Raw genomic sequence first — 25,562 nt, forward strand, 5'->3', positions numbered from 1 at the left:
AAAGTTCCTACCAGAATATACGTTGCATAGTAGACACTTCCAAAATTTGGTTGCATCATTGGTACAACAAAATTCTCCAGATATAAAACTGGAGATTAAACTTGTGTCTTGAAAGTATTTTTTTTCTTTTCTCTTTTCTTCTTTCTTTCTTTCTTTCTTTCTTTCTTTCTTTCTTTCTTTCTTTCTTTCTTTCTTTCTTTCTTTCTCCCTTCCTCTCTTTCTCTCCCTCTCTTTCTCTCTCTTTCTTTCTGTCTCTTTCTCTCTTCTTTCTTTCTTTCTTTCTTTCTTTCTTTCTTTCTTTCTTTCTTTCTTTCTTTCTTTCTTTTCTCTCTCTCTCTCTCTCTCTCTCTCTCTCTCTCTTTCTTTCTTTCTTTCATTCTTAGAAAGATGGCAGTGAGTGAAGCCTAGAGAAGATGATTTATTTATCAAATGTTAGCAACTCTGAACATGATCCTGCTTATACTCCCTCCTGTGTGTACTATGCAGCTGTATCCTCCACTCTGTTAATAAAGAGTTCTATTATACTTTTTTCCTTTTGGGACTTGGAAGTCCATGGCAGTGTTCCAAAAGGTCTTGTTCTTGCCCTCTGAGTCCTCTCAAACCCACACTGAGGATGCTCAAAACTCCTTCATTACTCAAAACCATTTTTAATACCATTTTTTAATCTGATTATTTCTATTTGTCCTCTTTTCACCTCTTTACCCAAGTCTCAGAAATGTCATGAGTTTTTTCTTGATTCCTTATGGTGTGCTTTATATCATTGCCACATTGATCATGTTTTTCTCATTCTATTCTAATGCCATTAATATTTTCTTAACTTGGTAATTTTCTTCAGAGTTTTGTTTTAAAGTTCTATGAAATCTCTGATCCAGATTTTACAGATTCATCTTTATTAATTCTTTATAAGAGTACCCTTGACATCTCTCATGGATGTTTTTTGATTCTCTCTCTGATGAATGTGAGAACTTTGTAGGATTTTCACCTCTTTCTCAGCTAATTATATAAGCCAGTTGCATATTCATAAGTGCCTTGTAGAGAGGAGACATCCATCAGATAGCTGATTAATTGATTTCTTATTTTTTTAAAAATTTATTTATTTTTGAGAGGGCGGGGCAGAGAGAGAGGGAGATGGAAAGAGTCCCAACCAGACTCTACATTTGTCAGCACGGAGACCCCATGCGGGGCTCAAACCCACAAAATGTGAGATCATGACCTGAGCCCAAATCAGGAGTCAGACGCTTAACCAACTGAGCCACACAGGCACCCGTCAATTGATTTCTTATTAATTTAATACATTAAGATCTTCCCTTGGGGCACCTGGGTAGCTCAGTCAGTTAAGCATCCAGCTCTTGATTTCAACTCTTGAGGTTATGACCGCACAGTTTGTGGGATTGAGTGTCGAGCCCGCTTGGGACTCTCTCTCTCCTTCTCTATGTTTTTCACCCCCTCCCTTTCAAAATAAATAAATAAACTTAAAAAAAAAAAGATCTTCCTTGTCCCTCTTTTTTAATTTATATCCTTCATTCTGATTAGTGAATAGTCATACAGTCTACAAATGAACAATAGTTCCTAATCTCTTTTATGTCATAGTCCCCTTTGAGAATTTGACAAAAAGCTATGAACTGAGAAAAGGCCCGTTTATATGTAGGCATAAAATTTTGCCTAAATGTAAGTTGTTTATATATGTACTCAAGTTCATCTACAGACTACCTATGGATTAAGAATCTTTGCAATATGACAGCTTTCGCATGTTTGAGAACAACCTTTACACAGACAGTTTCTGCTATTTACATCTAACTTTTAACAACATTAATATGGTACTGACCAGCCTAGGTTATTATAGAATCTTCTATGGCAATAGTAGGAGAATCCAAGTATTCTTCTCTCTAATGTGGCAAGAAATTAGAATGACTTTTGTTAATATTTACTTCTCCATTTTCACAGATGATTTTTTTCAAAACCACCTTTCTAACTAATGCACATCTTTCCTTGACAAACATTTGCAAATGCTGTGCCTTTTTTCCAGCTCAGCCAAATGGTTAAAAGACAAATAACATTCTGTTGACTATGAAATACCCTCTAATGTGAGATGCATCTTGATTTTGATGGTACACAGAGTCATTTGCTAATATCCTCAATTAGTCAACAAATATGTGACTTAGTACCATGTGCTATGTCTTCTACTGAGTTCTGGGATTATAAACAGAAATAAGACATGCTTATGAAAGGAAGATTTAGGTAGTAAATCTTTGCTATACTCCCTTTGAAATAATTGTAAGAGAATTCAGAGAAACAAATAAAAAGGACATCTTGTCTTTTTCCTAAAACTTTATAGGGTCTTCATATATTTAGGAGTTCATTCTCCAGTCTCTACCCTTAGTTCCTGAAATAACAGCCCTGAAATAAGTTATGGGTTTTTTGTTTGTTTGTTTGTTTGTCTTTGGATATTTTAATTGAGTTTCACTACTCCTGTTTTCCTCTTGTGTTCATTTTCTTTCTTTGCCTTTGGGTTTTTTTTTTTTGTTTTTTTTTTAATGTGTTTGTTTCTCATCATAGGAGATTGAAAGCAGCTCTTTCTTTCTTTCTTTTATTTCCTCCAAAGTTTGTCTGGATTAACAATGGTGGTGTGGATTTTGATTTGGTGTAGTAAGACTTGCCTTAAATAAACCTCAATAAGTTTAATATATTTTAGCAGGAAAATGATCTACATTTAAAAATCAAGAAAGGACTAGATTCACTTGGTATTACCTATACTCATACCTCTTTTTTTAAACATAAAAAAAACCACTTTATTTTAAAGTAATCACAAGCCTGAAAAGTAGCTTTAAATGTAGAACAGAGGTATTTGTTTGCTGAACCATTTGAGAATAAGTTGCCAATCTAATGACCCACTACCTCTGAATTCTTTAGTGTGTATTTCTCACAAATAAAGACATCTTCCTATCAGAACTGCAATAAAATAATTGGAGCCAGGATATTAACATTGGTACAGTACTACCATCCAATCAATATTCAGACCATATTCAAGTATTGCCAGTAGTCCCCATAATGTCTAGTTTAGAATCACAAGCTACATTTAGCTGCCATGTCCCTTAGTCTCAGTCTAGAACAGTATCTCACGCTTTGCTTTCTTTAATGACCTTGACACTTTTGAATATTATAGACCAATTATTTTGTAGAATGTCCCTCAGTTTGGATTTGCCTGTTCTCATGATTAGATTCAGGTTATGCATCTTTGGCAGGAATATCACAGGGGGATATTGTGTTTTCTCATTGCATCCTTTCAGGTAGAATGTGATTTTGATTTGTCCCATTATTGATGGTGTTTACCTTTGTTACTTGGTTAAGTTGCTATCTGTCAGGTTTCTCTACTGTAAAATTATTCTTTCTTCTCTTTGTAATAAGCATTTTGTGGGGAAGTACTTTGAAACTATATAAAAATCTAATTCCTCATCAAAATCCAAGTTTATTCATATATTTTTATCTATATGAAAGAATAGTTTTTTTATTTTACTCAATGTGTTATAATCCATTTATATCATTGTTTGATGCTCAAATTGCTCTTGATTTAGCCAGTAGAAGTCCCTTTACGCTAACATCTATGTCATTTTGGTATGTCCCGATCATTCTTTGAGCCTTTCTTTGCTTTCTGGTAAAAGATACTCCTGTCATCATAGGATTCATTCTAGTTTTCTCTCATTCTATAGAAGAGTTGTACCTCTCTTCTTTGGCAGTGAGAAAACTGGCTCCCATTTGATAAATCCCTGTGAATGTAACCAGTCTCCCATTGTTGCTCCCTGTATTGATGGCTTTCTCAGCTCACTTGGGATCTGACACCCTGCACTGGGCTGTTCCCTCATCTTCCCCTGTGGACACCCTCATCCTACTCAGGTTCTGATACCGTGCACAGGGCTTTTCCCAGGTGTGGACACTCTCTTATCTCACTCAAGGCCTAATCCTCCATTTCAAGATTCCCTCCTGTGAGAACCCCTCATCACTTCACTTGGGCTCAAATACCCCTTCCTGAGTTGAGAGATGATAGTCTTTTCTCTAAATAATATTATATTAAAGTATATCTAATTGTATTTCAAATTTTTGTGTCGGATTGACAGTATGTTTCTGTCAGTTTTTATTCTTAACCAGGAATTGGCCAGCTAGTAAATATCTTTGGCTTTATGAGCCAATAGGCAAAATGGAGGCTATTATGTAGGTACTTATATAACAGCCATTTTAAAATGTAAAAATCAGGGTGCCTCGGTGGCTCAGTCAGTTAAGCGTCCAACTCTTGATTTCAGTTCAGGTCATGATCTCATGGTTCGTGAGTTCAAGCCCTGCATCGGACTCTATGCTGACTTGGAATTCAAGTGTGGAGCCTGCTTGGGATTCTCTTTCTCTCCCTCTCTCTTTGCCCTTCCCCAGCTTGCTCTTTCTCTCTCAAAAATAAACTTAGAAAAAAAAAGTAGATTGTGGGCCATGCAAAAATCAGATTATTTAGATTTTTTTTTTAGATAATGCTTATATAATGACCAGAAGTTTATAAAATGTCATTTATGCATTTATTCATTCATTTATCCATTGTATAACAAATACTGCTAGGCCCAATGCTAGACACTACAAAGATGTATCTTAACCCATTTTAGAGCTGAGAAGCTGAGGTCTTATCAGGTAACTTATTATTTTTTTAAATGTTTATTTATTTTTGAGAGAGACAGAGCATGAGCAGGGGAGGAACAGAAAGAGAAGGAAACACCGCGAGATCATGACCTGAACCAGTCGGACACTTAACTGAGCCACCCAGATGCCCCTGATCAAGTAACTTATTAAACTTAGCTAGCAGGTGAAGGAAAAATAGTATTTGTTGGCCTTTATCCTGTTGGTTGATATCGATTCATTGATTAGGGATTTACTTATATTTACCACAGTATTGAATACTGAAAATATCTCGAGTGTCTAGATTAATAGTTTGCTTCTAGTTTATAAATTTCTGTGAATTGCTGCAGTTTAGTATATGTGTATATAATATATGGCCTATAATTCATCATTTAAATATAGATATGAGTTATGCTGACTTTTAAAAAGGTTGGTGTTTTTCTCTAGGTGTGGTTTGGAGAAGACCTGCCTCTAAGTCCGCGTAGTCCTCTGACCCCCAGACATGGGCCAGGTTTGGCTGATGTTTGTCAGTATGATGAGTGGATAGCTGTGAGGCATGAAGCCACCCTGTTGCCCATGCAAGAAGATCTGTCAATATGGCTATCTGGTTTGTTAGGTAAGGTCTGAAAAGATACTCAAAATTGTATTTTTTATTTAGTAAATATTTATTGAGAATCTTACTCTTTGTTGAGGAGTGATTGTTCCAGAGCCTGGGGATAATTTAGTGAAGGAAATATATGATATTTTTGTTCTCAACAAGCTTACATTCTAGTTGGGGAAATATTCCAATTCACCCTGAACCTTAGGACTTGGATAGTAAGGAAGTTTGAGGCTTAACAGAAGGGGTCAGTAGTGATCTTTGAATAATTAACATTTCAGTTGTTAATGTTAAAATCTTTTTTTAAAGTATATAGGTCTGATATTGGGGTCTATATTACTGACCTCCCCCACCTTAATCTTATATAAGGAATGAAATTCTGTGTAGAATATATACTGTAGTTAAAATGATTGCTATTTCTGAGGCATTGAGGAGTAGAGGCATGTAAACCCTAGGAGGAAGTGTCAGGTTAGAGAATATCTGGCATCATATTTCTTTACTCAATTAGAATTGAGGAGTACTCTGAACTTTCTCTCCAGAAAAAAAGCTCTCTCTCTCTCTTTTTAAATGTTTATTTGTTTTGAGAGAGAGAGATAAAGAGAACAAGCATGAGTGGGGAGGGGCAGAGAGAGAGAAACAGAGAAAGAGAATCCTAAGCAGGCTCTGTGTAGTCAGCTTAGAGCCTGACATAGGACTCCATCCCATGAACCATGAGATCATGACCTGAGCTGAAATCAAGAGTCTGATGTTTAACCGACTGAGCCACCCACATGCCCCCAAAAGCTCTCTTTTTAAATGCAAAATTTCATGTAGCACTCCAAAGTTTTTGTGAAAAGGAATATATAAAGCTTATCTACGGCCTTCTCAAGATAATTAAAAAAAAACTGCACAGTTTTTATCAGCCTGATGATTTGGTAATTTTTTTTAAAGTTTATTATGTAATAATAATGGTTCTAAAGAAAGGTTTGAGAGGTGAAAAGATGGTATTCCCTGGGTGTTTGTTATGTTATTACCTATAATTTTAAAATCGTAACAATGTCTATCTTATATAAAGAGAATATTTTTCTTGTGTAAGCAGTAACGTGCAGTGAATCAAAACTTAACATTAACAATTAATATTGAAAAATAAAACACTCTAGTTTTTAAAAAATGAAATAAATGGTCATTTTATTTTTCCTTCTATATCACAGATATTTTTGTTTCAGTTGTCTTTCATGTAGTTTGGCATTACCTATTTTAACTGTAATTTCTAAGAGTGAATATTTGGTCTGATCTAAATTTGTTTTGTGTTTCAGCTATAATATAATTACGTTTAATTAAATTTTAACCATATTGTTTGAATTTACTGTTTCTAGTAGATCTTAACTTTAAAATATGTTTTTAGGTATTGAAGTTAAGGCAGAACGATTATTGGAAGAACTTGATAATGGAGTACTACTATGCCAACTGATTGATGTTCTTCAAAACATGGTGAAAACATGCAACTCTGAAGATCCTGGGGTAAGAACATGTTTGACAGTAGTGACTTTATACCTGTGTACATATTAGTTTGTTTATGTACATTTCTTATCATGTCTGAAAGGTTGTGAACTTCCACCCAAGTATCTACAAGACGTTAGATAATTTACCTAATCTTTTTGAGCATCTGAAAAAAATATTCTCACTTGCAAAATGGAGGTATTGACATTTACCTTGTTAGATTTATTTGTGAAGGTTTGGTGAAATTAAATAAGGTAACGTATGGATGGTATTTAGCTTAGCATTTAGTGTAAGTTAATATCCAGTAATATCTAGTATTACACTAGCATTTAGTGTAAGTTAATATCCAGTAACTAGTTAGCTGTTCCTGAGAACAATATTCTCACTTGTGAGAGTTAAGTGAGAAAAAAGCTTGTGTTGGTCCCTGGCACACAGTTTGGGGCTATTATTATTATTATTATTATTATTATTACCATTACTATTACCATCATCATCATTATCATCATCATCATCATCATATTCTCCATATATATCGTCTTGATGGTAAATTCTATAATTTGGTTGAATGAATAATAATTTTTTAGACATTTTTCTTCCATTGACTCTAAATTCATGATTTGAAGTAGATGAGGTTTCTTCTTTTCATCAGACATTGGTCACTGATGAGATCTGAGGTCTGTAAATGTGGGGTCTGGACCCTCACACAGTGTTGGCAGAAATATAAATTGGTATCATCTTGATGGGAGACAGTGGGTGATAGACAGCACACTGAAAATAAAGCACATCTTTTGATACATAACGTAATTCTCCCAGGAATTTATTCTGGGAAAATAACCACAAATTCACACAAATGAGTGTGCAAAAAAGTTAAGAGCAGCTTAAATGCTTATCAATAAATTGTTAAAAATTAATTATGGTACCTAAACAGAGTGGAATGTATTATCCATTCATTAGAAATGACTATTTTAATCTGTTATTTTTCACCCCAAAAGATGCCTACAGCCTACTGTTAAGTGTGTATGTGCACATACACAAATCATATTGCAGCCTAGCATGTTTATGTAGCATTCTGTCGGTGTAGATATGTATACTCTGTGCGTAGCGATGCTTGTTAACATGTGAGTGAGAAGATTTCAGTTGACAATTACAAAAACTCACAAGACTGTTTTAATTCTGGAAAATACAGCAACAGGAAGGGTATATAAGGAACTGGTAATAGTGGTTATCTCTAGATAAAGAGAGGAACTGAGTGATAGAAGTGGGAGAAAGGCTTATACCCTATTGTGCCTATTGCATTTTAAAAAATCTTATGCATAAATTGCTTTTTCAAGTAAAAATTTAAAACAGAACTAAAACCACTCTGCCTTAGCAAGATTATCTAACTATTCTTGGTCCAGATAGTCAAAGAATTAGGTTTCTATAAAACTTAGACCATCAGTTTTCAAAGAACTTGAATTAAGAATGGGTTACTACTTCCTTATTTGACAGTTTCTCCAAGAAACTCAGAACCGTATTTATGACTCCGCAAATAAGGAAATGAGCAAAACTGAGTTAACATAACATTAACCTTTAACATAGCAATAATTTTGTGTTTGTATTTACCTGCATATGGAGAGACATTTAGATGTGCTTTGGAATTATTAGACTGTCATTTTTTTATTTTAATTAAGACTGTTGTGTCATTTTAAGAAGAAAGAGGTTAGAGATGCTTAATCCTGCTGCTAGTTTTGACTAGATTGATTTTCTAGGAATCATCTTCTGAAATATATTTAAAGTAAAATAAAATAATTTTTGAAAATATCTTTTCTTCCTGATGTGTACTTTTAAGTGACATTCAATACATCAAACATTTACTTAGTAATATCATAATGGATATCTAATAAAAATACTTTTGATCTGCATTTTTGAAATTATTCTTTCACCTTTTCCAGAATTTTCCAATGAGAAAAGTGCCCTGTAAGAAAGATGCTGTCTCAGGTTCATTCTTTGCTAGAGACAATACTGCAAACTTCCTTCACTGGTGTAGGCACATTGGGGTTGATGAGACTTACCTCTTTGAATCTGAAGGTTTAGGTAAGTGTTGTTGTTATCATTGTGTTTAATGTTTATTAGGGTAATTTTATATGCCTCACATCTAATTTTTTTTTCCCCAAATAAGGACTCAAATTCCATATCTCGTTTTCTTAGAAAAATTTATACTTTAAATATATGTAAAACAATTGGAGAATCAGATTCTAAACCATATATATTAGGCTTTTCATTTATAGTTAAAGATCTCATATATTTAGAATGCTGTAGAAATATTTTACTTCCTAAATGAGTTGGTCAAGGGAAGGTTTCGGACTAATCCTTTACTAATGAATCTTTTCATTCAGAATTATTCTACAAAGTCTAAATTATTAGTAATTTCTTTTTAACTGAATAATTATAGAAATAACAGAAGGCCAAATAGTTTATGCTCATGGTGGTATTTAGATTTACCTTATACACAGTAGCTGACAAATTGATTATCTAAGTGGATTCATATTTTTGACAATTCATTTTAAAAAGTCATGTTCTACTGAAGAATTACTGACATATTGTCTCATGTACTTTAAGTTAGTAGAAGCATTTGTGTGGACTAAAGTGTTAGGTATCTTAGATACCTAAGTTTTAGATTACTATATGTATATATTTCCTCAAAGCATTTGTATATGTATATACATACACATATAGAATTGATAATGTTTTGATAGGAACAGTAGTGTACCACGGGTTGGCGGGGGTCATGGGAGTAGTAATGTGCCCTGGTAGAGACAAGTATTTTATCGCTGACATTGTTTAGAATTGCTGGTTCATGGTGATAATAAAAAACAAACCAATTTTTAGACGGTTTTATTATTGTTTTAAAATTCTCTGAACTTAAAAAAAAAGGAGTAACTAGTTCCACTACCTTAAGCAAAGACTCAGGCTATTAGGTAACCATCTGTTCATAGTTTCATCTCAAACATAAACTGAGAAAATAAACTAAAAAAAGAACAAAATAAATTCTCTCACTGTGCACACCCTTGTTGCCTGCACATAGGGTAGGCTGCTCCCACTGCTACCCATTTGATATGTCTCTGGATATTCCTATCCACTGTACAATTAAAAAAAAATGTAATGAGTTACTATTTTACCCCCATTTTCACCCTGCTTTAATCCAGGTGTGCTGATTGTTATTGACAATGAGGTTGATTTAATGCCCTACACAGCTTGTAGAGATCAAGGGGAAGAGGACATGCTTTGAAGTCTCTACTTTCTAATTTTTGTTTCTGAAAGGATATAAAATTGTATGTTTCTCATTCTAAGTAGATGGCATCTTCTGACTGTCCTGAAGGTCAGTATAAGACTAAATAAAGCACTGCCAGTAACATTAATTCATTTCTAGGCATTGAACTGATGACCTAATATTTTTACTTTCTAAAAGTTTCAGAGATAAGACTCTTAATTTTTTACATTTTGCTAGGGAAAACAATTAAAAAAGCAAACATGCTATTTTAAGGTACTTTTAAGTGTTTAGAGAAACAAGTTTAATAAAAATTGCAGGACAAATTCCTTTTGGTATGAATTTTAAATTAAAATAAGGCCTTGCTATTGCTTTGGAAGAGTATACTTTGTGCTTGGGTTATATAATAGATAATATTCATAAATCCAAGAACAATTGCCATTTCCATTGGGGAAGTCAGTATGCATATTATTCATCACATATACCATTATTCTGTTAGGGTTCAGAAGTTTCCTAATGTTTTTAACTCTAAGGACAAGAAAAGAAAGGTAGATGATCCACAACTACCGTATTGGTGCATTTAGCTGAGTTCTAATGGTCAGGGTTTTTGTTTCTCTGACTTTGTTTTTCATTAAGGATCTTTGAACCGTTAGGTTAACATTTGGGTTACTTTAAAAAAAAATCAAACAAAATTTTCTAATGTGCTAAAGTATACAGAACAAAACCTAGCATCTTAACCATTTTAAGCATAATAGGTTTTGTTGATAGCATTTAAAAAAATTGATATGTACTTCATGTAACATAAAGTTCTTCATTTCAAAATGTACACTTAACTGGTTTTTAGTACATTCACTGTGTGATGCAACACTCACCACTAATTAATTCCAGAACATTTCCATCATTCACAAAAGAAAACTCATAGCTATTAACAAGTAGTCCCAATTACTGCCTACCTTCATCTTCTGGCAGCCACTAATCTACTTTCTTTCTCTATCGATTTGCATATTGTGGACATTTTGTATAAATAGAACCATACATATGTGGCTTTTTGTGTCTGGCTTTTTTTTATTTAACATGTTTCATTTATGTTGTAGCATTCAACAGTACTTCATTCCTTTTTGTGGCTGAATGATATTCTATGTGTGGATATACTGCATTGTTTAAAATACATTATCATCTGATAGACATTTTGATTGTTTTTTCTTTTTGGTCATTATGAATAATGCTGCTATGTACATTTGTATGCAAGTTTTTGAGTGAATGTATGTTTTTAATTCTCTCAGGGATATACCAAAAGTGGAATTGTTGAATCACGTAGTAATTCTATGTTTATCTTTTTGAGGAACTACCAAACTTTTCACAGTGACTGCACCATTTTACATTCCCACTGGTGAAACACACCTTCATATCTTGTTATTTATTTGTTTTTTATGACTATCCTAGTGGAGATGTGAAGCGGCGGCTTATTATGGTTCTGATTTGCATTTCCTTAATGACCAATGATATTGGCCATCTTTTCATGGCTTATTGACCTTTTATTTGTCTTCTTTGGAGAAATCTTTATTCAAATCTTTTGCTCATTTTTGGGGGGGTCTTTTATCTTTTTTGGTTGCCTTGTAAGAGTTCTTTATTTATTCTGAATAATAGGCCCTTATCAAATACATGATTTGCAAGTATTTTCACCCAGTCTTTGGGTTGCCTTTCACTGTCTTGATAGTGTCCCTTGATTCATGAAAGTTTTTATTTTGATTAAGTTCAGTTTATCTTTTCTTTGATTACTTGTGCTTTTGGTGTCATATTTAAAATACTATGGCCTAATCCAGGGCCACACAGATTTTCACCTCTTATTCCTTCTAAGAGTTTTATAGTTTTAGCCTTTATCTTTAGGTCTTTGATCCATTTTGAGTTATCTTTTGTATATGTTGTGAAGTAAGGGTCTAAATTCATTCTTTTGCATGTAGACATCCAGTTGTGCTAGCACCATTTGTTGAAAAAACTGTTCTTTTCCTTATTGTGTTGTCTTGCCACTGTTTTTGAAAATCAATTGAGCATAAATGTCTGGATTTATTTCTGGACACTCAGTTCCATTCCACTGGTCTATATGTCTATCCTTATGCCAGTAACACATTGTCTTGCTTAACTGTAGCTTTGTAGTAAGTTTTGAAATTGGGAAATGTGAGTCTTCCAACTTTGTTTTTATTTTGGCTATTCTGTCTTACAATTCTATGTGAATTTTATCAGTTTATCCATTTCTTTAAAAAAGGCTATTGGAATTTTGATAGGGATTGCATTGAATCTGTAGGTCAGTTTTGGAGAGTATTGTCATCTTAACAGTATTATGTCTTCCAATCCATGAACACAGGATGTCTTTCCATTTATTTGTATCTTCTTTCAACAATATTTTGTACTTTTCAGTAAACAAGTCATACAATTCTTTGATTAAGTTTATTCCTAAGTACTTTATTCTTCTTGAAGCATTGCAAACTGAATTATTTTTAAATTACATTTTCAGATGGTTTATTTCTAGTATATAAAGTGAAATGATTTTTGTATACTCATCTTGTATCCTGCAACTTTGCTGAACCTGCTTGTTGGCCTTTTTTTTTTTAATAAATTCCTTAGGGATTTTAGATGCAAAGGACAATGTCATCTGTGAATAGAGATAGTTTTTCTTCTTTCTTTCCCATATGGATGCCTTTTATTTGTTTTTCTTGCCTACATGCCCTGCCTAGAACCTCCAGTACAATTCCAAATAGAAGAGGAGAGTGTGGACATCCTCATCTTCTCCCTATTCTTAGGAGGAAGATTCTAAGTCTTTTACCATTAAGAATGATGTTAACTATGGATTTTTCAAAGATGTACATTTTCAGATTTATAAAGTTTCCTTCTATTCCTAGTTTGTTGAGTCTTTTCTTCTCCTCCTCCTCCTCCTTCTTCTAATTCTTCTCAAGTAAAGGGTATTGGGTTTTGTCAAATTCTTTTTCTGTGACTACTGAGATAATTGTGTGTTTCTTTTATTTTATTAATATGGTGCATTATATTGGTTGATTTTCATATGTTCAACCAACTTTGCATTCTTGGGATAAATCCCACTTGCTCCAGGATTTAGTTTGTCAGGATTGCATTGAAGATTTTTGTATCTATATTCGTAAAAGATACTGGTCTTTAGTTTTCTTGTGATATATTTGACTTTGGTATCAGGGTAATATTGACCTCATAGAATGAGTTAGGAAGTGCTCCTTCTTTTCTGTTTTTGAAAAAGTTTGAGAAGGTCATTAACACATAGTCCTAAGCTAAAGAGAGTTTAGAATAAAATTGAAGTGATATATCTCTTAATATCTCTTATTGAGAGATCTGAAATATAATAATTTAATGTTACTAAGATCTTAGGTGTTTAGACCTAAAATGCTACAAATTTGGGTACATGGTAAGTTTTCATCTTCTTCTTGTTAGCCAGTTTTTTAAAAATTTATGGAAGATGATAATATGTAGAGAAAATAAAAATGTCTTTTCTAAGTCTCCATACAAGTAAACCTAGTGTCTTCATTATTCTTTTCTTTTATTTCTTCCATGCCAGAAATACATTTCCCTATTTAATTTTGCCCTTTAAAATATGTGGTCTTATTTTCTCACAGTTTTGCACAAAGACCCAAGACAGGTGTATCTTTGTCTTCTAGAAATTGGTCGAATTGTGTCAAGGTATGCATTCACATTATTTCAGAACTTCAATGTTACAAACTTTTTAAAAACTACTTTATTTTAGATAGAACACTATTTTCTATAAATAAAAGAAAATACTTCTTAAAAAAATGTTTATTTATTTATCTTGAAAGGGAGAGAAAGAGTGGGGAAAGAGCAGAGAGCGAAGGAAAGAGAGAATCCCAAGAAGGCTCCATGCTGTCAGCACATAGCCCAATGTGGGGCTCGAACTCCTGAGCTGTGAGATCATGACCCGAGCCCAAATCAAGAGTTGGATGCTTAACTGACTGAACCACCAGGCATCCCTAAAAGAAAAGAATTTTTGATTGAAATAACTTAATCTCTTATTTATTCTTCTTCTTCCTTTTTTTAAATATTAACTTTGTTCTATTTGTGTGAGCTGTGTCATGTGTCAACATCTGCTCACCCATATACTTTACCTTCATTTAATATTAAACTGTAAAAGTAGTTACTTAAAGTTTTTAGACTAAGAATAGGGTAAGAGCATGTAAAACTCTTAGCACTTCAAGGCAAGGCAAATCCTCTGGACACAAAGAGGGTCTGATAAGAAGGTGGAGGCTTGGTGTCCTCCATACCTGGCTCAGCCCCGTCTTTACTCTCAAGCTGACTTTAACCAACTGAGCCACCCAGTCACCCTAACTCTCGAGCTGACTTTAAAGGTGACTGACTTTTGGGATCCCAGTTGAAATTTGGGAGCATCCAGTAGTACAAATATATAGTATGATGTGATTATATCTTAAATTTTTGGCAGTCCATGTGACATTAAAAAGCATTTCCAGATGTTCCAGTGAAACAACTGGCAGAAGAGAATCATAAGGACTTCACTTTAAAAATAAAACATAACCTATCATGATATGCAGGGAAGTGTTTGGGTCAGACTTTTCTTGAATAATGAGATCTCCTAATTGGTTTCCAGATACGGGATTGAGCCGCCAGTATTAGTAAAACTTGAGAAAGAAATTGAACTGGAAGAGACCTTACTTAATACTTCTGGGCCTGAAGATTCCATTAGCATTCCGAAATCATGCTGTCAGCATGAAGAACTGCATGAAGCTGTAAGTAATCACTCTATTTTCTCTCTCAACTATGATATGTCAAAGTCTCATAGTTTGCCACAGGTGATGTTCCATTTAAAAGAAAATGTTTCTTATTCAGAACATACACCAGTACTAATTTCCACTATCTGTTAAAGGTAATTTGTTGTTTCTTGTTTAAGATAAGGGATGGATGTGTAGTTGAGAAGTGGAGAGGCAAATAGGCTGGAATCCACCATGAAGGGTACTGTAGGCCAAAGAATGTATTAATTCTTGTTTAAAACATGTTACTATTATAATATGGTTTGCAAATTATGAGGATTACTCTCATGGTCATGTAGAGATTATATTGGTTTTATTGTAATAATCCAGATGTAAGATGATGAGAACCTAAACTCAAGCAGCAGTAGTGAAGGTGAAGCAGAATGAACAATTATAGGACATATTTAGAGGTAGAATTGAAGGAATCCTAATTCTGATGAGGGAGAAAATCTAGGGTGATTTCCAAGGTTTCTATGTAAATGGTACACTGATACTTGAAGAATATAGGAGGAAAAGCTGTGGGAGCAAATTGATGGGGTTTTTGTGAACATTGCCCTGACAGAATATATGCAGACTTTTAGATAAGGGGTCTCAACTGGAAAGCCTTTTAACTTGACCTGTTCGTCATCATGTAGAAGTTAGAGTTGCAGTTGCTCAGGCTGGGTCTTCTGCAATGACTGTAGTCTAGTAAATGATGGAGGTGAACTGAGTAGCAAACATTTCTTTCTGCTTCCACTGTTGCTTAGAATTATGGTCTTTTTCAGACTGTAGTATTTATGAAAGTGCTTAATGTACACAATTATTTAAGAAATAACGAATAAGGGGTGCCTGGGTGGCTCAGTCGGTTAAGCATCTGACTTCAGCTCAAGTCATGATCTCACAGTTTGTGAGTTTGAGCCCCATATCTGGGTCTGTGCTGGCAAGCTCAGAGCCTGGAGCCTGCTCTGGATTCTGTGTCTCCGCCTCTCTCTGCCCCACCCCCGTTCACACTCTGTCTCTCTCAAAAATACATAAACATTAAAAAATTTTTTTTAAAAAGAAATAATGAATACGTCATTACTAATAAACATTTAGAAAGTGTTGCTTTGATTGTTTTGTTTAATGTAATAAAAGTCTATAGTAAGACATTTGGATATCCTTGCAAGACAGATTAAGAAAATGTCAACCTGAATACTCTTTACCAGGCCAAAATATATTTACCTACATGATATTATTGATTTATCTAATGACTGCCAATGTCAGTATGTTACACAGTGATAATGTAGTAGGTAAAAAGTAAAACATTTTCCATTTCATATAATTTAAAATAATGATAAAGAAGAAAACATTGGTAAAGTTTTAAAAAATGTTTATTTATTTTGAGAGAGAGAATGAGAAAGAGAGACAGACAGACAGAATCCTAAGCAGGCTCTGGTGCTGTTAGCACTGAGCCAAATGCAGGGCTTGATCTCACAAATTGTGAGATTATGACCTGAGCCGAAACCAAGAATTGGATGCTTAACCAACTGAGCCACCCAGGTGCCCCAAAATATTTTTTTACTAAATAGGAAGTACATTGTGTTAATTTCCCTATTATATAAAGATCATGCACAGTTTGATAAGAAAAACATTTCCAGAAGGTAAATGGGCAAAGATTGTTGTTCACACAAGAGAAAAATACAGTGTTGAAACTTGCTGATAATCAAGGAATTAAGACACACAATTTGCCTCATTAGTAAAATTTTTTAAAATTATGAAATCTGGTGCTGGTAAATTCTGGTAAAACTATACTTAGGGATTGCTACTTATGATGGAAAATGATGTAAACTTTTGAAAAACAAGTTGACAAATGGATATCAAGAACCACAAAAGTGCTTCTCTTTCCTTTTTGTTGTAATTGAAGGGGAATAAAAAAGTAGAATGCATGAAAGTATTTATTGTGTTTATTTATAATGGTGAGAAATTGGAAGCAATGTAAATATTCTCAAATAGGTCAATGGGTAGGTGAATTAGAATCATTATCTTAACAGAATAATCATTTTATGTGATCCTTTGGAAGACTATATAGCAATAAGAAAAATATTTGTGAAAAGTACATAATCAATAGTAGAGTAGTACCTTTTTAAATTATTTTAATTTCATTAGCTGTTTCCTTTAGTGGTTTATTTTTTTATTTTACTTAAAAAAATTTTTTTTAATGTTTGTTTATTATTGAGAGACAGAGACAGAGCACGAGCGAGGGAGAGGCAGAGAAGGGGGAGACACAGAATCTGAAACAGGCTCCAGGCTCTGAGCTCTTAGCACAGAGCCCAACGCGGGGCTCGAACTCATAAACCGTGAGAGCATGACCTGAGCCGAAGTTGGACATTAACCGATGGAGCCACCCAGGTGCCCCGTCCTTTAGCGTTTTAATGTTAATTATGCAATAGATGAAATCAGAAGAGAACACTTCTTACCCATAGCTCATTTCTTTTAAGCTTACCCCTTTATTTAGATTGCGGATCAACGCTAATCTTTACTGCTGAATGTAAGTGGTATTTGGATATTTTCAAGAAAGTAGTGACTTTTCATGTTCACATTCTTGTGAAAACTAAAAAGGAACACATTTCTCCAAATATATATGTGCTACGTGAATACATTCAGTGTCCACCTATACATATGGGGTCTATAGAAATCTTGGGGTCAGGTTTAAAATAAGGAACAATTATCATCTGATTCATTATTTAGAGTGCTGTATTCAACTATAATTCTGTATGCCTATGAAACATTTATGGATAGAAAGTAGTGACTAAAAAAATACCTCCTTTTAGATTACTTTGGTTAACTAATGTGTAAAAGGTTCTAATAATGGTAAATTCTTTACCCATACTTACTTTATTTTTAGCCATCTTATGCATGTACTATGTGTGTGCACATGTGCACATATACCAGGCTATGAACAAGATAAACTTAATTGAATGGCTTATGAAAATAAGTTCTATTTATGATCATATTATTTTGTTAAATGAATTATGTAGGGAGATAAATTCTGGACCCTTCTGATCAGGCCCTGGTGAATCCACCTGTGGCTATTCACGTTGGGTAGATAATGAAGACAATCATACATTTCTATTAGTGCTCAGCTAAATTGGGCATATCTGAAGAGATTTTGGTTTAACGTCATGCCTAAGTTCAATTAAATGAGTTTGTTTAGGTATGCTGTGTGTGACAAGTAATTGAGAAAAATATTCATGGCCTTGCTTTTTCAAAAATGTAATTTTAGGAAAACAAAGTATTTTCCATGGTGGCTGATATGCAACTTTTTTTCAATCAAACATATCTTAACAAATATTTTAATTTTTAATCAATTTATTACAATGTCCACGTTTTAAATATAAAATTCCTGAATTTCTTTTTATATTCCAGTTTTTATAATTTTTTAGATGTTTACTGCAGGTAAAAATCTGTAAGCTCCTTGAGGGATAGAGGTAGGGATTTCTTTCCAACTCTCATCTCCTTAGCAGACTATTGAAACAAAGTGAGCACTTTTAGAAAAAATGCCTCTTGAATTGAATTCTTTAGAATTTCACCCTGTTTGGGTGAATAGATATAAATATGCCTCTACTTATTTCAAACAGTAACTTTGGAAGAATCTAGATATTTCCCTCCACTGTTAGCATGGTGTTAAGGAACAAGGGAGAATTCCTACTCAAGCTTTATCTGAGTGGCCTGTCTTTGATTTGACAAAGATATATTAATCAAGGGCATAAAACAATTCAAGCTTAAAAATGAATTCATGTATTTCCTAATGTGTTGTAATGTGTTTTGAATTGACTTCACTGTTGTACACATTTTTAGAACTTCTCCAGTGGTCAGTGAAAGCACTAGGATCCTGATTGCACTTGGGCAGAGAGAGAGTGAGGGGGAGGGAAAGAAGTAGGGTGGGAGGGGGAGAGAGAGAGACTCAGGACTTCATCACTGGGGCAACTGGGGGTGGCTCAGTCAGTAGAATATGTGACTCTTGATTTCAGGGTCCTAAGTTCGAGCCCCACGTTGGGTGTGGAGTCTACTTTAAAAAAAAAAAAGACTGTCACTGCCAGCTTTTATTAGATTAGTTAATGTCTAATCTCAACAGTTGTCAGGGCGCCTGGCTGGCTCAGTTGGTAGACCATGTGACTCTTGATCTTGGTATCATGAGTTCAAGCCTCAGGTTGGGTATAGAGGCTACTTAAAAAAAAAACAAACAAACAAACATATCCCAATATATGTCAACAGGTAAAGGAGAGATAAATGGCTCAACTGTCTTTAAATTCTTATCTTTGAGTTTGATTTTCTTATCAAATAACCTTGCATTTTAATCTTAAATAAAATATTTTTTGTCACAAGCACTAAATTTTGTTTATTTTTAATCTTAGGTTAAACATATTGCTGAAGACCCTCCTTGTAGTTGTTCCCACCGATTTTCTATTGAGTACCTATCTGAAGGACGGTACCGACTTGGGGATAAGATACTCTTTATAAGAGTAAGTCCACCATTTACACTCTATTTACATACAGATCTTGTTTTGAAATTGGATTTATTGCTTTGCCAAATTCCTTTTGCTTCTCTTTTAATTTTTAAAAAATTGGAATAGAGGGTGTTATTAATGGAAGAATTTTACTCTACAGGAAAAATACGGAATCCTTGCTTTCATGAGCGTATAATGAGTTTGGGTAGATACCTTGAACACAACAAACTCCTAACTACAAGATAGCTAAGACTACTCAGACATTGAATATAATTTTGGGGGGAAAATATTTGTATACTTTAGGTAATTTATTCCATTTTTGATATTTTCTAAAAAGGCATAATTTTCCATCATGAGAAGAAAAAAGCAAAATAATACATCTAGTAAGTTTCAATATCAGTCATAAGAAAAGGAAGTAGAAACACTGAAGCTTATAATACTGTATAGATTGAGTCTTAAGTGTAAAACCTTTTTGCATTGACACTGCATCAGTGCATATACCACCATCCTGATATGCATCTTCATTCCTTCCTTCGCCCCATCTGCAACCCACAGGTGATTGGCCATCCCCTTTATTGGTAAAGAGAAGTTTCACCTGTTGAGCATTCTGTCTACTTCTGATACTAGACCTCTTTTATTCCCAATTTAGGAGTATAATATAAAAGTTTTTAAGAGATAATTTCACCATCCATATTTTCTGTTATTTCATATGTTATCATTACCCACAACCCACCTAACTCACATAGAAACACATCCAAGCATTTTCTACTTTTTAATAAGCTTTATTTTTTTTAAGGCAGTCTGATACAGTGATGGTGCACAGAGCATGGTATTTAAGTTAAAATTTGCAGGGCAATCTCAAATAATTGAGAATATTTGCCTGCTGAATGGATAGGGGCCTGAAAATCAGCTGGGGCTGTGCTGGCAGACCCAGGATGCATCTTGTCCGCACAAAAACACCATTTGGGTTGGGCAGCCTGGTATGTTTGAGACCAGGCCAGGCTGTGTGATTTGAGACTATTTTCTCAATCTCTCAGAGCCAAAATTTTCTTGTATACAAAGAAGAAATGATAAATATATTTATAACTTATATAATATATAATTATATTATGTAATATAATATAATACAAAATAAATATATTTATAAATGATAAATTATATCAAAGTTTTTGAAATATTAAATTGCTAAAATGTACATGAAAGTAATTTATTTAAATTGTAAACTACATGGGGCACCTGGGTGGCTCATTTGGTTAGGCATCCAACTTTGGCTCAGGTCATGATCTCACGGTTTGTGAGTTCGATCCCTGTGTTGGGCTCTGTGCTGACAGCTCAGAGCCTGGAGCCTGCTTTGGATTCTGTGTCTCCCTCTCTCTGTCCCTCCCCTGCTCATTCTCTCTCTCTCTCTCTCTCTCTCTCCCTCTCTCCCTCTCTCCCTCTCTCCCTCTCTCCCTCTCTCCCTCTCCCTCTCCCTCTCCCTCTCTCTCCCTCCCCCTCTCCCTCCCCCTCTCCCCTTCTCTCTCTCTCTCTCTCTCTCTCAAAAATAAATAAACATTAAAAAATTGAAGTACAAGTTTTAGTCATTTTTATCTTTCTCCCATAATTATTTTTTCTTTCTTATGATGCTTACTTTCTGTAAGTCCTCACTTCTCTTCCAATCCCTCCATCTTTCTTCTCTCTTTTCTTCCTTCAATATTTCATTCTTTATTGAATAATATTGCCCTTGCACTTGTGTATATTTGTAATTTGGATTTTTGGATGCAAGTTATGTGCAAATATTTTTCTTACAAATTAGAAGACATATATTTTTGCATGATTCAGTATGAATTAAATTGATTATTTTAATATTGTAAGGAATAGACTGTCAATTTATAGTGAAGCTGTTGGCAAGTACTCTGAATTTCATAGATCACAGATGTCACAAATTGTGACTGCTAATGAATTGTAACTGAACGTTTCAGTTTTACAGCTTTACTTTTTACTTTCTTTTGGGGGAAAGATGCTTCATGGAAAACACGTCATGGTCCGTGTTGGTGGAGGCTGGGATACTCTTCAAGGATTTTTGCTTAAATATGATCCCTGTCGCATATTGCAGTTTGCTACACTAGAACAAAAAATTCTAGCATTTCAAAAAGGAGTTGCTAATGAAAGTATACCTGATTCATCTGCCAGAACACCTCAGCTTCCTGAAATGAATCCTTTGTCAGCAGTTAACATGTTTCAGAAACAAAAATCAAAACCTGGCACACCAGTTGGTATTCCAAGGAGCAAAGAAAAGCAGACATGTCCACCGGCTGAGCTGCTGCCAGCATCTTCCCCAAAAGGAGGGAATCTGGGCTCCGTGTCAGTCCGTCCTAAATTGCCAAATACTCCAGCAGTGTCTTCTCATCTTAAGCTCAAATCTTCAAAAGGCATAGTAAAGAAACCACCAGTTCCTTCAAACAATGCATCGTCTTCACTTCCTTCTTTAAATCCAGTAGGTAAAAGTACTTCTTCGCCAGCTTTATCCAGAACTGCACCTAAATGCATCTCATCACCCAGTACTCCTAAGGTCAAGCTTGCTATGGCCCAGAAGCCCAGAGATGTGCCTGAGTCTGCACTTTTGCCAAATAAATCTTCTGGAAAAACTGAACCAAAGCATTTGAAACACACTCACGTATCTTCCAGGGATAATGCAGTATCTCACTCAGCTGCACACTCAGATTCATCATCAAAGGGTCCAAAGCTCCCTAAAGCAAATATCCATGTAAGGCCTAAACCTTCCCCTTCATTCCATTCCCCTACAAAAGTTACAAAATCTAGTTCCAAAACTACCACCGCAGGTCTAGGAACAGGGTGTCAGCCATCTGATGGAGCCCCACAAGCAAGAGCAATGCCAACACAGAAACTGAAGTCAGCCTTGAATTTAAAGCAGCCACTCTCGGTATCCTCAGTTGTGCCTGCAAAAGCTGCACAGGAATCGAAAGATAAGAACATGGTTTCAGTTGCCAAAAAGCAGCCTCAAAATAAAAGTACATCCCAGAAGATAGGACCCAGCTCCTCGAAGTCCCCTGGCCGTACCCCGCTGTCCATCGTGAGTCTTCCCCAGTCCTCAGTCAAGACACAGACTGTGCCAAAGTCAGCACAGACTGCCACTAAGAGCCAGTATTTAGCTAAAGGGCTTCCAAAAAGTGCCAAAGCCCCAGCCTCAACCAGGAAACCACCCTCATCTGGCAAGGAAGCAGTTGGCGGCGATAAAAAACATACTGCAAAGAAAAAGGAAGATGATGACCATTATTTTGTTATGACTGGAAGTAAGAAACCTAGAAAGTAAACACAAATGTATCATTTTAAGAAAACAGGAAAGTCAAAGAGTGAATGTATTGGCATCACATCTTAAAAATTTCTCCTGTTTGTCCAAATAGGTTCAGACATTAGGCACAGTAAGATGGGGGTTGGAGGTTGGGGATGGAGGTGGAAGGTGCATCAGAATTCACATTTCTGAATTCACCAGAAGATACCCTTTTGAGGCGGACAGTTGTAAAATTGCTATAAGGTTCTTATTAATAATAGACATTTATATGATTTTCAATTCATAGCATCTTTGTTAATGTCTGCCCTTTAAGGGAAATGTAGAGTTAAATAACACTACTAGAGTTATAATTATAGTTGCTATATTTTTTAATGTGTATTAAATATGGAGGTTACATACTGGCTAATGGCAACAGTGGTGCTCTAAATATTAATTATTGCATCTTAAAATTAGCAACGGTTTGGCATTTTTCTTACAAAAGGCACCTAATTTAATTGTTTGATCAGGATTGCCTGATTGAACAATACTAAGTACCAGTGGCTGCTGCTGTTGATTAGCTGGACGTTACTCTAGGGTTGGTAGAATCCTATTACTTAAAATTTTTCAAGCTTTCCAAATCAGAAGGAACTGATTTTTGACTGGCTTATTTTAATATTGGTAACATTTTATTATATTTTTGGTAAAAAAATTGTAATATTTTTGGTAAAAAAACACAAAATATTGAAATATAAACTGAAATTTGGTAAAAAAAACACAAGACATTATAAAATGTACACCTCTTTTAGATGGGTGTTGTGCAATGTGAAAGGGGAAACTGATTTAGTAACTTTTAGCATATTAAAAATATTTTTATTATAGTTTCCTATGAGTGCAGATACGAATTTTTACTTTAACATGTTTTAACATCAGAATTAAGTTTTAACAGCCTTAAAATTAAGGTGTTATTAAAGAATCTTATGGTGGTGCTATATAAAAATTCTCTCATGTGATTGTTATTTTTCTTTAGATAGCACAATGCCAATTTTAAGTAGATCCTTTCAATTACATTATTATTATTATTTTTAATAATGTCATGCTGCTTTCAGTTTTTCAATGGCAAGTGGACAGTACATATGCGGCATTTTGGGCTCTGTAAGCAGATTCTCCAAGGAACATATCCACATCATGTAATGACCGCATAGGTTCCGTTGATCTAAGATAAATGTAAATAATTTTTCAAGGGATTGTGACTATTTAAAAAAGTATTAATGTACTTTCAGAAGTTTGGGGGGTGTGCTTATGAACTTTATAGTGTTATCAGTTATCATAGGTTATTGTTTTCAAAATTGTGGTTTGTATTTCCCTATTTTAAGCTAGAATGTGTTGTCTAAAGAAAAATAATGGTTTATACAAAGGTGCAATTATAAGATAAGCATCTTAAGTTGACTACTAACATTCTACAGATTATAAAGCAAGAAAACTTTGTATAAAATGAAGTGACCTTTTGTCTGAGGAATATAGTTACAATCAGAGATATATGCCGGCTCGTTTTTGGAATAATTGATGTTTCTCTTCTTACAAGAGACAGTCACCAAATATTTGGTTTCGTTCTGTTGCTCTGGGCCTTGAGAGGGAATATTTACGTCTTTGGAAAGTGAAATCACGTTCAAGAAGTGCTGGAAGCTTTACATTTTTAGTGATCAGAAATATTTAATGTATCTGTCAACAAGGAAGAATTTTACCTTCAAGAAGGAGTTTATTTCCTCATAAGATCAAAGAATTCTTCTCTATCAGTAACTTCTAGAACTTAAAAAAAATATATTACAACCACACTATGAATCCAAGTAAATTTTACAGTATGTAAACAGTAACTTTTGTGTTGAGAGTAATCAGGAATAAAAGCATCCCACAGGCATCTGGCACAAATTCCAAGAATTTTGTTGTTGTTGTTAAATTGGAAGTTAATTTATAAATGGCCCTGTTCGTCATCAGTAGGGAATTTTTCCAGTTATGTTCATGTTGAATGAATTTTTATTTATATATAGCTTACCCTTCCAACATAAAGATTTTTTAAAATAAGCAACAGCTGAAAGATACTTTCTTCAAATATATTTTGAAATGCTTTTAAAGAACTGGTGTTTCTAATCATTTTCACAGTTTTTAAAATACAATACCGAAGGTGGAAAGTTTTCATTTCTTCTTACTCATAATACAAGGTTTTAAAAGATTTTTCATATTTCATATTTAATAAAATGAGTATTAAGCTTAAATTGTTAAAGCACCTGGCAGAAAAAATAGCATGTGTTTTCAAAAAAGGATGGAATGAGTTTTTGTTTTTCTTTGCTATAATTTGTTAACATGACTGATACATCAAACTGATCTTCAGAGGAAAATGAAATGCTGATCATTTTTAGATTGTTTGGGCTTACAGCAGTTGTTTAAGATTTATGTCTTCAAAATACCTTGATAAATTAAGTGACCTCTAACTTTCCTTTCCATATTGAGTTTACAATTCTTAATGGATAAGGGAAATTTTTGAGAAAAAATTGCTCTTCCTTCTGTAATCTATTTATCTCTACCTGATTTTAAAATCTATTAGTCTTAAAGCCCTCAATGATAAGTGGTTATTATACATTTGTACAACCAGATTCACATATGACTCCATTTGAATCCAAATTTGTGCACATTTTCTTGTGCAGCAGTGTTTGTATCAGATTTTAACTTATATTTTCTCAAGTATTAAAATTTAAACGTAAACGAGTTCTCCATTTGCTTTTTTGTGTGTTGTGAATACATTCTGATCACTTGGTTCATGTGAGAAATCACATATATTAAGCACTCATAATCACATATATTAAGTACTCATAATTTGAGAATAGTTTTGATTTTATTGCTACTTAAACTGTCTTTTTTACACATATGAAATTCATTTCAGTACTCCCATGAGATTATAAGATTCTGCTGTTAAATAGCAGTATTTTTGTTCCCTAAGTTGCTGTATCTCCTAGAAGTTTGACTCAGTAAAGTCTAAACTCATATTTAATGATAACTGAGA

The 25,562-nt window shown here is 34.1% G+C and overlaps 1 protein-coding gene across 3 annotated transcripts in view; it reads left to right on the forward strand.

Annotated features, from left to right (window-relative positions):
- The window catches only part of GAS2L3 (growth arrest specific 2 like 3), a 40,942-nt gene extending 15,678 nt beyond the window's left edge, over positions 1-25,264 (forward strand). For all 3 annotated transcript variants that reach the window (XM_003989163.4, XM_045062223.1, XM_019835389.3), the window contains exons 3-9: positions 5,098-5,266; positions 6,633-6,748; positions 8,659-8,800; positions 13,610-13,673; positions 14,611-14,749; positions 19,144-19,251; positions 21,236-25,264. In XM_003989163.4, coding sequence (XP_003989212.2) covers positions 5,098-5,266; positions 6,633-6,748; positions 8,659-8,800; positions 13,610-13,673; positions 14,611-14,749; positions 19,144-19,251; positions 21,236-22,549 — 2,052 coding nt within the window. In that variant the 3' untranslated portion in view covers positions 22,550-25,264. The remainder of the gene's footprint in view (positions 1-5,097; positions 5,267-6,632; positions 6,749-8,658; positions 8,801-13,609; positions 13,674-14,610; positions 14,750-19,143; positions 19,252-21,235) is intronic.
- The last annotated feature ends 298 nt before the right edge of the window (positions 25,265-25,562 follow it).

The sequence above is a fragment of the Felis catus genome, chromosome B4, assembly GCF_018350175.1.
Source record: "Felis catus isolate Fca126 chromosome B4, F.catus_Fca126_mat1.0, whole genome shotgun sequence".
NCBI classification, from domain to species: domain Eukaryota; kingdom Metazoa; phylum Chordata; class Mammalia; order Carnivora; family Felidae; genus Felis; species Felis catus.